This window comes from Rhamphochromis longiceps, linkage group LG12, assembly GCF_057381845.1.
Source record: "Rhamphochromis longiceps isolate RC_006_pf linkage group LG12, R_longiceps_female_GT1.1, whole genome shotgun sequence".
NCBI lineage: Eukaryota > Metazoa > Chordata > Actinopteri > Cichliformes > Cichlidae > Rhamphochromis > Rhamphochromis longiceps.
In genome coordinates, this window is record NC_140568.1 from 23,386,093 (window position 1) to 23,401,746 (window position 15,654).

General features: G+C 39.8%; 2 protein-coding genes across 5 annotated transcripts in view; one reads left to right on the forward strand and one right to left on the reverse strand.

Moving 5' to 3' along the window:
* Nucleotides 1-4,148, reverse strand: part of slf1 (SMC5/6 complex localization factor 1) — a 36,689-nt gene extending 32,541 nt beyond the window's left edge. The window contains exons 1-7 of one of the 3 annotated variants that reach the window (XM_085425256.1): nt 4,116-4,148; nt 3,129-3,286; nt 1,485-1,563; nt 1,080-1,305; nt 827-980; nt 466-609; nt 312-377 (exon numbers count right to left, since the gene is read on the reverse strand). In XM_085425256.1, the coding sequence (XP_085281382.1) occupies nt 312-377; nt 466-609; nt 827-980; nt 1,080-1,305; nt 1,485-1,563; nt 3,129-3,239 (780 nt within the window). In that variant the 5' untranslated portion in view covers nt 3,240-3,286; nt 4,116-4,148. Of the gene's footprint in view, nt 1-311; nt 378-465; nt 610-826; nt 981-1,079; nt 1,306-1,484; nt 1,564-3,128; nt 3,287-3,486; nt 3,625-3,650; nt 3,924-4,115 lie in introns of those variants that run through there. The other 2 variants (XM_085425255.1, XM_085425257.1) reach the window with 2 other exon arrangements.
* A 50-nt stretch (nt 4,149-4,198) lies between these two features.
* kiaa0825 (KIAA0825 ortholog) overlaps nt 4,199-15,654 on the forward strand; it is a 119,834-nt gene continuing 108,378 nt past the window's right edge. For both annotated transcript variants that reach the window (XM_085425259.1, XM_085425260.1), the window contains exons 1-2: nt 4,199-4,553; nt 10,256-10,392. In XM_085425259.1, the coding sequence (XP_085281385.1) occupies nt 10,262-10,392 (131 nt within the window). In that variant the 5' untranslated portion in view covers nt 4,199-4,553; nt 10,256-10,261. The remainder of the gene's footprint in view (nt 4,554-10,255; nt 10,393-15,654) is intronic.

Genomic DNA, 15,654 nt, shown 5'->3' on the forward strand with positions numbered 1-15,654 from the left:
TGTCTGTTATGGGTAAATGGCATATGGAAAAACATGAGCACTTCTATTAGCAATATCCACTTGGGTAAGGTATGGACAGGACAGTGGAGAGTATTGTTAATAGGCCTGCCAATCAAAACTCTCAGATCAGCTGACAGTGGTGGTTAAATTGTGACCTGGGTATGATGCGCCCTTGCTCTAGATGTCACTTTCCATTGAAATGCATGACATAAAGGAAATTAAATGACCTGAGCCTCTTGATGAAACACATAGTTATTGTAGAGATGTACAGTAGTGATCAAGGGTGGGGGTTGATATGTCTGCACATCTACCTGAGCCAGGGGACTATAGGGGTCATGGTAGCCCAAATATTCAAGGAAGCACAGTCTTGGCTGGCCCTAGAAGCAACAAAAAGAAAGAAAAGAAAATGATGTCAAGAAAACACAAAACCACTCATAAAAAAAATTTAAAAACCCAAATACACACCACTTGTTTGATATATGTCTTAAGCTCCGCCTCCAGAGTAGAGAAATTCTCCTTCACATCTGCTGGATGAGCCTCTTGCTCTTCTGTTATGTTGAAATTCATATCCACATGATTGCTTTGGCCCCCAAACAATAGGCTTTCAGTCTACAAGATAATTTTTTTAACATGAACTGTTTAATAAAGATTAGACTAGTATGTGCACATATAAATGAAGACCATATAAAATATTTAAATCACCACCCCCCCAAAAGAAAATTAAAAAAAAAAAAAAAATTTAAATAATAATAATCAGTTTTAAATATGTTGCTTAAATTATTATTATTTTTTATATGTTTTTAAAACATGCATTCTTATGACTTACCCCAAAGAGGTGCTGGACTATGTGGCTCACAGGGTAACAAGGAGCACTGTGGGATTTTGAGGATTCTGTAACAGGTTTCGCCATGACATGAGTGATAGAGGCATAAGAGGGGGGAGGGCAGTGATATACCTCAGCCCTGCCTGCTTTTAGGAGTCTGTGAATGAATAAAAAAAACAACAACCCAAAAATGTATTAATTAACCAGACACTCGTTTTATTTGAACATGGGTTAAAAGAGAACAAGGGTTTGTAACCGTTTGAACATTGCTCTGCGTGTGGACCCTTGGACCATAAGGAGCACCCTCCAGCCCTGAAAGGCCCCTTTCAGTCTCCCACTGGCCACTTTCTCTCTCCACTGTTTGACAGGGTAGAAGGCAGCGGAGGAACCTGTGGAAATGGCCACCTCATAGATTTCCTCTGCGAGCCAGGAGCCATTCTTAACACTGTCCAGCACGTAGTCGGGAGTTACAACCCACTTTCCTAGCAAGAGACGAGCAGCAAGAGGGAAGAAATTCAATAAAATGTGTTATGTTACCTCTAGGACTTAAAAAACTTAAGAAACAATGAAGCATTTTATGGCTACGTTAAATGTATGTAGGCTAAAATAGCAACGAAAACAAAGATCCACTGACATGAAATTCACAGCCATCATGACTCACCTGCAGCACAAGCTGCCAAAAACTTCTCGCTGGACAACACCTGAGGGATTATGAGATGGGTGCAAGCGTGCTGATATACCTATAAGAAGGCAGTTTAAGGTGGTTATATGTAATCATCACAAGACAGTTTTGTAAGTGGAGCTTGTCAATAACGCAACAGTTGCAGTTTGAAATCAACAACAGATGTTCAGTGCAACTAACAGTGTTCCACTTTTAGGTGGATCCCCAGTTCATTTATTCACATTTATCATGTAAGTTAATAGATGAGGATGCTAGGCTGTACCATCTGATTTAGCTGCAAATCAGGGCAAAGTAATCAGCTCCCCTTTGACATTTATAGTTTTTGTCTGAAATTTCCCTAGTGCTTCTTTGACAGCATTTCTACACTAGCTTTGCTCAAAATTTGTAAAATCATGTGAAAACCGAGCGCTACCTTCCAACTTACACACAGTATAAAAACTTCAGCAAGAGTTTGAGCTTCATGACAAAAACAGAAAGAAAACAGTTTAGACTTGAGAAAAAGAATTGTTGATGCACAAAGTAGGAGATGGATACAAAGTTATCACAGTGTTTCCATGTTTCTAAAGACCCCAGAACAACTTCCAAGAGACTAGTGAATGACTTAGCCAAGTTGTAAATTGTATACTCAAAGAAGGCAATCATTAGACACCTGCACAAGAATGGACTGCGAGGTTGCAGATTAAGGAAAAACTCCACTTTTGCAGAAAGACTGCACATGCTGAAAGCACATCTTTTGGTCAGATGAGACAAAACCAGGGCTCTTTGGCCAGAGAGACCCTGCTTATCCTTGGAGAAAGAAGGGTGAGACATACAACCCAAAGAACACTATCCCCAAAGTGAAACACGGTGGTGGGAGTATTATGCTGTGTGCTTCAGTGCGTCCTGAAGTGGGAATCTCATCTCCATGAAAGGAATCATGAAAAAAAGGATATGAAGATTTTGAAAGAAAACCTTAAGCAGTCAGCAGCAGAACTGGGTCTGGTTTGCTGCTTCGTCTTTCAACACAACGACGACGCAAACCAAAGGTCAAAGTTAGCGCTATTGACTGACCTGCACAAAGGTCTAATAATTTTAACCCTGATAGTTTTGGGGTTTTGTGCAATAATTTTGGTTCTGTGTGTGAAATAAGATCCAAAATAAAACTAGGACGCTTGGAAAAGCTGTATTAAAAAAAGATCCTTGCTGTTTAACAACACTTGAATTGAAATTCTACATATACACTAATAGTTTTGTTCTCATTTGTGTAGAGGGATAATCAAAGCAATATATAAATATAAAAATACAACTGAAAACTTTACTTGGACTGTCAAGATAAAGACACAGAACACAGACTTCCACAGAACTAATTAATGATTGACAGCAAGCACAGCAAGTAATTCATTCAGTCAGCTACTTTAGGAACAAGTGCATTTCCTTTTTGATTGGTGTCTAAACACTGTCATCATTACTTTAGTTTATGATTAGTCTCTAACTATTATGTTTTCTTACATCGCATAGACTGAATAAAGACTAAAAGCATCAGGAAGAAAAATGAAATCATTCACAAGCTGCAACCCTTCAGCTTGGGCACAAGTGCACGTAGCATTTCCCTAAAATCTACTGAGGGATCTCAATCTTACTCACTGAGCCACCAATGTATTTCCCACCCAGCTGCTGAATTCCCTGGATCAGAACTCTCTTCTCATCGCGGATTTTGATCCCAGAAATCTGGAAGACGTGTGTGCAGGTCTCCATCTTCGCGAAGAAATTGAAGAAGAGCCAAAATGAAGTACTTCGTTAAACTGTAGGAGACAATAAGTTAAGATAGATCGCATCATTCATTGGCCAATCTAATGTTGCAGTTCTTGTTTGACTAGATGACTTAGATCGTTTTCACGATAAGCTTTCACTCTTGGTACATCAGGAAGAACAATGTACTGTTCAAACTGCACATCAAAGATATTAGCGTTTACAAAATTCATCAAACAAAGTCAATACTTACACAGATCGTGACAAAATTTTATTTAGTTGATAATTAACTAAGGCTTGCTGGCATATCATTTGCTTTGCAGCGTCAGAGTAGACTAACTAACAAGAAAAAAATATTGGTTCTTTTCTATTCAATAAGCAATGTCAACTGTTTTAATGGCACAGCTGATCAAGTACCTCGGTCATACCACCAGTGGTAACTTCCAATTACACCCGGGCGCGCCAAACTCTTGTCACTGACAAAAACATCCAACAACGTGAATAAACTTCGACCAGTGTGTGGCTACTTTATCCGAAGCTACATTAACCGTCCCAAACAAAAATCCATGGCGCATTCGCTCTTTAGTGTGGATAAATGTTCAAAATAACGGCCAAACGATAAGTTTAATGAGAAAAATTACACGCGAGTACACCACCCAAATTGCAAGTTTGAGCAGCTTTATGGAATCCAATTGTTTTGGAAAGACAGGGGGGGATCTCTCATATCTTAACATTTTTAACATGCATTCTCAATAACAAACGGCTATATACTTGATTTAAAAAAGACGTCAGAATATATTAAATATATGTTTTAAATAAAATATCATCTTTGATATGTAAAAATTATGCTATTAATTCCCGAAGGCGAAAGCGTTTGCCTACCATTTGATTCCTCAGTTGGAATTTTCCACCGAGCGGAAGTTTTCATAGAGCTACTTCCGGGTTGTTGTCACGGACGCTTTCAGTCCCCGGAAATCACCAAAAAATAACTAGATGTTGTACAGCAGTGGTTGAGTAACGGGGATATTTTATCGATAGATAACCAATAAAAGTGACATGCGACTTCTGCCATATCGGCTGCCCGGGAAACGGTGTACATAAAATGCTTAGTGCAACATTTGGTGACAGCGGTGGATATCCTGTCATAGTAATGCAATATTATATTTTTATTGGCTGTTGAATTGTCTCGGTTTTTGTTATTAGCTACAAATAGTTGTCGCAGACAGATATCAGCATGAAGTGACTACAAATGATGTCGGTCACATTTTCCCCGCCGGTAATGGATTAACACCGGATGGATTAAGTAAGAGCTTTCGTAAGGTACGCATAACATGCAACGCTGAGTAAGTCGAGTGGCTTCATTCGGGTTTCTTTTGTTTTATACGACACACGAGACGGCTTTTTAAAGATACAGATGAACTGTCAAAATAAGCAAACGCAGTACCACTTCCTTGCATGCTGTGAGCTTAGAGGTCTGTGTGTGGCTGTATGGCAGGAACTACGACAAGCAGGTAAAAGTCAAGAGTCTCAGCAGGGCCTGTCTGTATTCTTTGTGGTTTTCTTTCATTATCAAAACAACAATATGGCTAAGTCTTTGCTTTGTAATCATAAAATTATCATTAATAGCGAGGGGAAGAATCATTAATTGATAAATGTCTTGGCACAGTTTGGTTTTAGTGTGTTAACTGGTTACAGGTGCTTATTTTGCTTTTAGATGAGGTTTTATAGATATGATAGGCGGTGTTTCTCCTTTTCTTTTGTTGTATGGATGAAATTATTAGGATGTAAAAAAAAAAAAAAAAGTCTGATCTGGAAGGTCAGAATGTGTCAGTGCTTGGCCAAACACCCCCCATAAAGAGCAAGTGACAGTAACCAGCTCAACTCTTTTATCTGTTGAATCCCGGAAATGAGTCTTGTAACATTTACAAACCCAAACTGAACAATCGGAAAACTGTGTGAAATGTCAATAAAAAACAGAATGGAAAGATTTGTAAATCACATAAACCCACATTTTTGTTTTATGAAAGAGCATAGAAAACATATCAAATGTGAAACTGAGAAATGTATCATTTAAAGAAGAACGAAAAGGTCAGTTTGAATTTGATGACATCAACACATTTCAGACAAATTTGGTACATGGTCATGTTCATGTGTAGCATCCCCTCTTCTTTTAACAACAGTCCATAAATGTTTGGGAAATGATGAGAGATGCTGGACTTTTGGGAGCGGAACGTTGTCCCATTCTTATCTGACAGAGAATTCTGGCTCAACAGTCTTCTTTCTTGTATTTTTTTTATTTCATTATATGCCAAATGTTTTCAGTTGCTGAAAGGCCTGGTCCGCAGGCAGTTCGGCACCCAGATTCTTCTATTATGAAGTCATGTTGTTGATGTCATATCTGCAGTATGTGGTTTTCTTGGGGTTAGGGTTTGGGACATATGTTGGTCTAAAATGTGTATTTACCTTTCAGAATTAATGGTGCCTTTCTAGATGTGTAAGCTGCCAATTCTATAGGTACTAATGCACCTCATAACAGCAGACATACCTTTGCAGTTAACATTGTTCTTTTTTGGGCATTAAAAAAAGTATTGGATTGTGGAGTAGTGAAGATAAACAGGAAAGTAGAGAGAGAGAGAGGGTTAGGACACGGTGCACAGGTTGGACTCAAACTTGGACCTGTGCCCAGCACTCCAGTGAGTTGGCATGTGGTCACCTGCTCACCCACTGAGCTAAAGTGGCATCCGAGGAACAGTTCTCTAAAACTTCACAATTTGTACACAGAGTTCTTTGCAGATTGGTGAATTTCTGCTCATCTTCTGAGAGACACTGCTTCTCTCCGATGTTCATTTTATACCCATTCATGTTACTGAACTGTCACCAGTTAACCAAGCTGGTTGCAAATTTTCTTTTTTCCTTTTAATATCATTTACTTTGGTAGCCTTTTGTTACCCCCATCCCAACTTTTTTTTTTTTAAAGAGATTTTTGCCATCTAATTCAAAATTAACTTGTAAATTGTACATTAGACCAGTTTAAACACGTGTTATTTCCTGTTTTCTACTGGGAATAAAATATGCTTTATATGATTTATAATGCACTGAATAGTGTTTTTGTTGGGATCCAGAACAGCAGTTATTATCATTATTGTTATTATTATTATTATCAGAGGTCAAATGTGACATGATATTGAATGCAAACTATAATGTGATATTCAGCATCATTTCCTAAATGCTGCCAATACCCACAAAGAGAGCAGAATTTTAAGCATGATTATAGAGATAAAAGACATTGAAAGTTTGACCTTATTTGATGTTGAAGAAGAGGTCAGAGGTCCAAAGTAACTTGATATTTAGAATCCCCGTATATCATTCCCTAAATTTTTTTTTTTTTATATTATGTTGTCAATTCAATCAATGGCACTAAGAAACCATTTTAAATAGCTCTGTATAGCAATATAATGTTTACCTTCAGATCAGTCTATTGACCTTGAAGGAGAGGTCAGCAGTCAAATATAACGTGATATTTTAAATCTTTATGTTGTAATTTCTATAGATTTACGATACACACAACACTTGTAAGGATTATAATTTATATAAAGCCTTATATAAGTTATAAGGCTTTTTGTCAATTTTCAACCAGTGAATCATTAAGTTGACCTTGAGGACCTTGGTGAATGTAAGCCAAATTTTAATAGATTGTTAACATGACTCAACTCTACAACACTACAAAGTTTAATCAGGATTCATACAAAACTTTTCAAACTGCCGTGTTTATAGACAGAATGACCTGGGCTTGCAAATGCTACCAAAAAAAAAAAACCTCTTTAGGGGAGGTAATAGTAATAATCATCATCATCATCATCATCATCATCATCATCATCATTTTTTTCAGTTCATTTTCTCCATCTGAAGATTGTCATTACATGCCTTTTTTTCTTAAGTCTGACAGCCACTTTTCTGAGTCGCTTCCAGACCTTTTAAAGGAGGAAGCTGGCCCAGTGGGTTTCATCTTTTATTACACTTCTCTCAGCTTCTGAGGTGGGACCCAGTTTATTAGGGATTTACAGATGTGCGACCCTGGGTATGTTTAAGGGAGTAAACCATGATGATCCAGCTTCTATCAGTTAGAACCAGGTTTTATTGGAGCCCAAGTTGACAAACTGACATTGGAAAACGTAATCAACAATAATTCTGATAAATGATCATTTATCTATGAGTTAAAAGTGGTGTAAAAGCAAAAGCAATTTCTAGTACTAACCTCTCAAAGGAAATGATTTTCCATGTTTGTTTGTTTTTTTTACTGCAACATATATCAACCAGTTTTAATCATTTGCATTCATCCAGTTTAAATCATATTAATTTATTTACTTTTGTCTCATTTTTATCCTCTGTACAGTAATCATTTTCCAACATTCAGTCTTTTTGTGCATGTGCACTAAATGCATCTTTAGGATCGGAGTATTTAAGTTTGCTGAACTCATGGCATTTGCAATAAGCTAAGATATATGATCTGCTCCAGTGTCACAATATTGTCTTTTTTTTTTTTTAAAGGGTTGTAATTGACTCATTGCTCAGGGTACTTTAATACTGCTGAATGATGGTAACTACTCAACAAAACAACAACAAAAACAAGTAATATTTGGTTGTCGAGGAGATTGGGAAGTCATGTATTATTCATTCCCTCTGTGTAGGCTAATCACATAGGCATTTTTTAGGTTGAGGAAAAAGTTGTTGCGTTCTGAAATCTGGATGGTTTAACACAGCATATTTTAGGAAGATATTATATCCACATATTTCCCAAAGCAAAGACAAAAGTGACCGATACATTTTTACAAGAGTTGTGCCTCTTACAAAGCCAGTGATAAAGTAGCCAGTCAAGATCATGAGTCAAAATCCAAGTAATGTAGAGGGCCACTTGGTTGCACTGTAACAGTGAAGCAGTGGCCTCCTCTGGGTATTAATGAGATAGTTCTCAGCACCATTGTGATCTTAGATTATGCACCTGTTTAATTTATTATGTTTCCTTTAAAGCAGACTGTTAGGTACCCTCTTTAAAATAATGTTGACTTTAACTTGACATGCTCTAAGTGGTTTTAAAGCGTCAGCCTGGGGATACGCTGCTAAATATTTCAGGACAAACTCATTACTGTAAATGGGCCTGTGTGTTAGCCTAGCTGGGTTAGACAAGCAGCAACAAGAGAGATTGGACAGTGATGTGTGTGTGAGAGAGAGAGAGGGAGAGTGCGTTTCCTATCCTGGTCTAATAGCTGTGGATTTGATGTCTCGAGCAGGCAGCATTTCATTGCTTGGCCCTGTTGTCCCTGTTGCAATGCTGTGAAACACACAGGGGCTCCTCCAACATCTGCTTTCTAAAGAGCTAATGACAAGACAATGGAGACTGGATGATTTAAAGTATAGTACTAATGAGGCCCTGTGTGATGCCTGGTGAATCCTAACACACACACACACACCTACATGTACACACTCACGCTTAAGATAACAGATGATATTATGGCAGAACAGGAGGTAGACACCCAGCAGACATAAAGTGAGGACATTCAGACCCTCTGTCCATCTGTCTGTCTATCCTTTTAGCACCTGAAAGGAAGCACGGTAGTGTAGAAAGCGCAAACACACAAAGAAACTATTCAAATTCACTCACATACACACACTATCTTGCTCAGTCTATATAATTACAATGTTGAGTTCCTAATCCGTGGATTGAAAATCCTTTTCTCTTTTAGCAGTGACTGGGCATAGACCCCCCTCTCAGTCAGTGGCGCAGAGGGAGCGTGATGATGAGGGGAAGCAGTAAGAGAGAAGAAGAGAGGGAGAAATAATAAAGGACAAGCTTAACTGGTGAGGCTGTCAGCAGAGGAAAATAATATTTGTCCAGCTGGACAGGCCTCCCTTTGTGCAGGCTAAATGAATGTTGAGCTTCCTGTCTACTCTGTCAGGGAGAGTGGCATAGACTGTACGCAGCAGCGAAGACGCAGAGCGGAGTGCAGGGAGCTGTTTGGAGTTTGACAGGGATTATTAAAATCAGAGCAGATGACGAGGACGGGGCGAGAGGCGGAGTGTGAGAAAGCCAAATTGACACAGACACTCTCCATTACCTTCCACTTGACTCGTGCTGATGACAATGTTGATATGAGACCCAGCAGTGCGGCACTACCGTGGGATTGGCTGTTAGCATGAGCATTAAGCACCACAGGGTGGAGGTGGGGGGTGGGAGGGTGGCACCGCAGTTCTAGGAGAGACCATAGGAGATGAGTTGTTTATTTAAAGCCTTGACTGAAGAGCATCTCACCTCATTGTTTATTTATTTGTTCTTTTTTTCCTCTGCTAACTTACTGTAGTGTCAGTAGGTGGAAATGGTTAGAAGCTCAGGCAATGCATTTTGATCAGGAGCCCTCCAACTGCAAATGATTTTTCTGAGAAAAAAGGGAGGGGGGGCTGTTTCTTGTTGATAACAGACTTCCCCTTGTTTCAGGTGTTTCAGGTGAAATTGATTTGAGCCTCTTAATAAGACTTCTGTTTGAGGAAATTTCAAATTAGATCACATGAAAGTCTGCGCTGGGTGTACAGAATGTGTGCGCCGCTTCTCGAACATCTGCATTGATACAACACTCTAGATCATGCGGTTGATTGATGTCAATCTACACTGCTGATTCAATCCTGACACCAGTGAAGCCTTGTGCCTTATTTTGTTTTATAACCTGGTGCAGATCTTTTTCTTTTTTTACATAACCTGTCCTATGGGACAGTTTATCAAGCAGAATCATAGTCTGAATGTTTTGTCGACTCCCTATAGGCCCTTTTGTTAGTCTTTTAAAATTTTATTTATTTATCTATTTATTAAAATTATTCTCCGAGTGAGTATGATGCCGGGTAAAGGCCAGGTTGCTGAAAGACCGGAGAAGAAGGCAGAGGAATAGAAAGAGAAAAGGGACAGAAAGAAAGTGGGGTGTGTACACTGGTAAACATATGATGTGGTGATAAAGAACGCTTTCCCTATCTCACAGAGCACTATGGAGTGGCCAGAGGACTTTGCTGAAGATCATGCCTTTGTGGAGCTGCTGGTTCCAGGTGTTTCCAGTGATCTGGACTTTGAACAGCTTATGAAAGACACAGAGGAGAAGCTCAATCTCAATGCCAACAGGTGAGTCAGAGTCGCAGAGGGCTCGACTTGATATAGTTTCCTGATCTTTATCGCCGCAAACATATGTTGTGAATTTCACATCACCCAGACACTTTACACCCCTTTTTGTCACCCCAGATAATAATAACAGTGACATTTTAAGTTGGTTTATTTGTGATGGATTATTTTCTGTGAAGCGTTCCTTTTCTTTCTGTGGATGGCAGGTGAAGTGCAGGAAACCCAGTGCTATATAGTGGTCAGATTAGTATTACAATAAAAAAAGCACCGCAGTAAAGTATTTTTTGTGAAGTTTTGATTGATAACAGTACTTCAGATATTGGATGTTTTTCACATATATTCATGTGAAAAACAACGTTTTCACAAGGCTCTATACAGTTCTGTGACAAAATGCTAAAACAGTATGAATTAAGTAAGTAGCGGCAGGTGCCTCTAGTTAAGGGTGTTCGATAATTTTATAAAAGCTGAGGTCTTGTAAGGTGTGTATTAAAACAATGCCAAAGTCTTCCCAGAACTTAGTGTCCCCGCAAATTGCCGTGTTCAGATGATGCAATGCTCAGAAGAAGCTATATCTCAGACTCTACAGTCCTCAGTTAGCATGTTTAATGTTAAAGTCCATGATACTACAATTTAAAAAAAAAAAAAAAAAAAAAGACCTAACAAGCATGGCTCGTTTGGAAAGATCACCAAGAGAAAGACTCTTCTCTCTAAAGAGAACATGCTAGCACACCTTAGGTTGCAAAGTTGCATCTGAACAAACTGCTAGACTTCTGGAGCAATGGCCTTTGATATAACACAGTGCCACGTTTGGAAAAAAACACCAACAGAGCATGTCAGTACAAACACAACATACCAACTGGTTTGTTTTGTAGTCATGTCTGGGCACCTTGCAGTCATTGAGTCATCAGTGAATTTCCCTGTATACCAAAATATTATTGAGTCACATTTGAGGCCATCTGTCTGACAGCTAAGGCTTGGCCCAAATTGGGTCATGCAGCAGGACAATGGTCACAAGCACACCAGCAAGTCTACTACAGAATGGCTGAAAAACAGAAGAATCAACGTGTTGCAATGGCCCAAGCCCAGACCTCAACCCGACTCGAACACTGTTATGAACAAAAGCAACGCTGTAAAGGAATGCAGGCCTAATGACTGAAAATGACACAAAAGGATTACTTGACGTTAACGCTGCTCAAGTTGGTTTTATAAGCTACTGAACTATAAGGTGTACTTACTTTTCATAGGATTATATGCAGAAGTTGATCTCTCAAATCTCTAATGTTCAGTTATTAATGACTGCCTTATACTTAAGGTGGGATTGTTTTTTTCTGATTGCATGCATGTTGGCTGCACAGATAAGAAAGCAGTAGTGGAGACTCAAACTGGTTATGGGCACAACTCAACATCACATGGTTTATGACAGTGTTTCCTGTGATGGCGTTTTTTTTCTTCATCTTATTACACTCTAACCTGTCTGTTTCATATTTTTACTAGACATTTTACACCGTTTAATACTTGAAGGGGGGGATGGTAAAAGGATTCAGTGGCTGCGTGCTAATGCAGAAATCTCTGCCTCTAAAATACCTCCCATTAAAAGATCACAGTTGTGTGCGTGTTTGTGTCTGTGCTTGTCTGTGTGTATGTTTTAGCTGGTTGCAACAAAATCAGATTTTGTGGTTATATACACAGATGTATAACGCAGCATCTGTTGCAAGATTGGTAAACAGTGGCAGCCGTGTGGAGGAGTTAAATGACAGATTATCAGTGTGGCTGCGTGTTCTCGAATCTTAAATACAGTAATTAAATCCACACTCTGATTACAACTGTGAAACTAAAGTAAATAATTCACACAACAGAACAGGAAAAAAACGAGAGCTGATAATGATTGTCTTATTACTTTGTAGTCGGGAATTAAATCTGACCAAGATGCACCACTGTATTGTAACTTGCTTTCTGATTCAGTTTTAATTAGATACTCTAATAACACATGTAAATGTGGTTTGTGACTACTGGATGCGATGTCTTTGTCAAATTAAATGATATAGTTTCTAACATTTTAATTCTGTCTCTGTTCATTATTGAGGGGATCATTCTATTAAGGGACACCTTTCAAAGTTTATATCTTCTCCAAAAATTCAGGTTTGTTTTATAAATTCTTCTTAATTATACAGTAAGAGCAGTCTGGTCATCATATATGGCAGAAATGCATTCCCAGGTTGTTTTTTTCTTTTATGCACTGAGGAGTGAAATATAGGTATCAGTCATTTATTACAGATCCGTATAGTTAGGGAGTACAAGTAGATTGTTAAAAAGTGAGACACGGGGAAGAGAAAAATAAGAGAAATCTATATTTCAGGTCTTTTATCGTTTGTAGTGTTGTGAGGCTGAGGGCAGATGATGAAGGACAGGCTAAATGTAGCAAGTGAACAAAGCCTCACTCTGGCACCATTAGTGTCTGGGACTCATCCCTTCTTCACTCTCTCTCGCTGCCTCCCTCCCCTTTTCTCTTTTTCTTTCCTTCCTCCTTCTAAATGGGAACATAATAATTGAAGATTCCACATCTTGAAACGAAAACCCTTGGGTAGGTAATTCAAGGCTTATTACAGAAGGCCGGGCCATTTTTCTGCTTTCTAAGCATTAAAGGGTTATTTTGTGTTCCTGCAGATGGGAGAGGGATAACCATTATGAGAACAAAGCGTCCAGATAATGGAGAATGGGGCTAAAAATAAGGCAATCCTCCTCTTGCCGTGGGGGACCACTGGTCAGTATCTCTGCAAGACTGCAGCCAACTTCCTCCGAGACTACTTGTTTTCTGTCGGGACGCATCCAGGCAAATAAAATCTCGCAAGGCCTCTCGTTTGCCTTTAACCTGGGTGGGCTGCAGACGTATACACACCTACACATACATCCAAAGCTCACTCACCTGCTGCCTAATTGATTTATCAGTGTCTGAGACAAATTGCGGAAGTGGAGGAAAGGAAAGGAAAATTGGGAGGCAGAGGAAACAGAGCTGCCTTCACCCTTGAATGGGTCAGAATGACTGGCTTGTTCCCAGTTCTCAGATGTCAGAGATTTGCCTAAGAGCTGCTGTTTAATTGAAGGAGAGTAAGATAGGCTGACAACAGAGCTGGCTCCCCCAAATTGAAATGCTGTAATCCATTAGTTTTCATCAGATGGGACAGTGAAGGGGTGGGTGTGTGTTGCCGGATGGAGCAGGCCACCAGGAAAAGACCTCTAATGAAGTGTCAGCACAAGCACTGAGACTCCAGACAGGCCTCTAGTTTCACACGGGCAAGGCAAATGACTCTCACTAATCGCTTGCCAATCTTGATCAGGGTAGAGTATCAATACTTTTACATTTAATTCTTGGTGTGTGTGTGATTTTCAATGCGTGTGCATACCAAAGAAACTGAAAACGTGCCACAGTAGAATATCGTGCAACGTTCCTTTTCAGTGAACAAAAATACTAGTCCTCAATGTATGTCGTTGATTTTGTGTTAAGCTCTGTGTGACACGTGTGTTAAGTTAGTATATCACCTATATCAGTTCTCCGGTATCATGGGTAGGCTGTGTGTCTTGGGGGATGACGGCTGAAAACACTAAGTGGGCAACAGACTGGGCCAAGACGGGATTCGTTTTCAGCCTGTTCATTCAAGCTCATTCACTCCTTTTCCCCTTACAGAATAGGCTCCTTTGATGGGGGAGATATTTAGTTCTCAGGCGGCTGGTTTGGCACTGACTGGAGCTGGGGCTTATTTGAAAGGGATCTTCCTGCCCCCGTTGTCTCCATCCCCCACCTCCTGTAGGCAAATGGAGGGGAGCGGAGCACGACAGACAGACGGCCCCACAGCAGCCCACCCACACTAAATTAATTCTGACAAGAAACTTAAGATAACGTCAAAGCGCTGACTAATCGCGGGATTGGGTTTCTGTAAGTCACGGAGCTGTGAAATGTGCCATCATATCTAATAAAAGACCTCCAGTTGCTCCCTTTCTCTCTCAGCGGTGGTGAAGGTTGGCGGGTGTTGATCTCCCTGAACTAAACTGAAAAACAATTAAATTTCACTTCAGCAGTAACGGTGTGTGTGTGTGTGTGTGTGTGTGTGTGTGTGTGTGTGTGTGTGTGTGTGTGTGTGTGTGTGTGTGTGTGTGTGTCAGTTAGGGTAAGATGATTGACATATTTGTCAAGAGGCCTAAAGAATTCTTTCCTCCTAGTTTCCTCTGCCTCCTTTCTCATTCTCAGGGTCTTTTGTTGAGTTCTGCTCTGGCGTTTTTGCCATTAAGGGTTCGTCCATTGTTGTCTTTACACAGATGGTTGAGTGGTTTTATTTTCTGTGACTTCTCTGTTTTCTACCCATTTCTGCCTTCCTCTTCTCTCATACTCTTTCTGTCTCTTTCCTCACCGTCCAAGCTGCCGGCAGTGGAAGTCATCAGGTTTGGAGCTAATCCTGCCAAGTTGATTAGGCTGCAGGTAGCATTCACACCAGCGGCCAAAAGGTCATCACATTGTAGAAAGCTGGATGGACTTCTTGACACAGACCATCCACATTGACTTTATGACTTAGAGCACAAGGCCTTAAGGAGGGGTAATTGAAAGGCGAAAGTAAAGAAAAAAAATTAGGAAAGTAAGAGTGTTGAGGGGAGAGAAAAGAAAAAGTAGAAATGGAGAGAGAAAAAGGCTATGGAGTCAAGCCTTGAAAATGTACCCGGAGAGCAGGTGTATTTGCTGTAGCTATTAGAGCATGCTTTTCTTGGGTGAAGGCAAGAGTGAGGTGATGAAGAGTGGAACTGGGGAAAACTTGAAGCCTTAGAGCAATTCCCCCCCTGTCTCAGTCTATGGCCTTATATTGGTCAAACATGTCTGTCAATCGCACTGATATATACTGCATGTGTATAGCAAGAACGAGTCCAAGGCTATCTAAGTAGAAAGTTCAGTCTACTTACATTTTTGTGTTACATGAACTGGAGAGTTGGTGAGCAGTGAGCCACAGATGGACAGCCATTTGAAACCTTCTGTCTATGTTGAAGTCCTGATGGGGAGCCCTGAATGAACATCCATGTTTATGACTTACCATAAACACACATACAATGCTCTCTGAAGCCATTTAATCTACAGCAACTGTTCCGAGAGTTATTTAAAACAGAGAAAAGTAAAGGGTTGTTCTTTGGAGTCCACTGTATCCAGAACTGCTGCTTATCAGGAACTCACTGCTATATTTTCCCTTGAGAAAGAAAAGCCAGAGGTCTCGCACAAACAAACCAGCA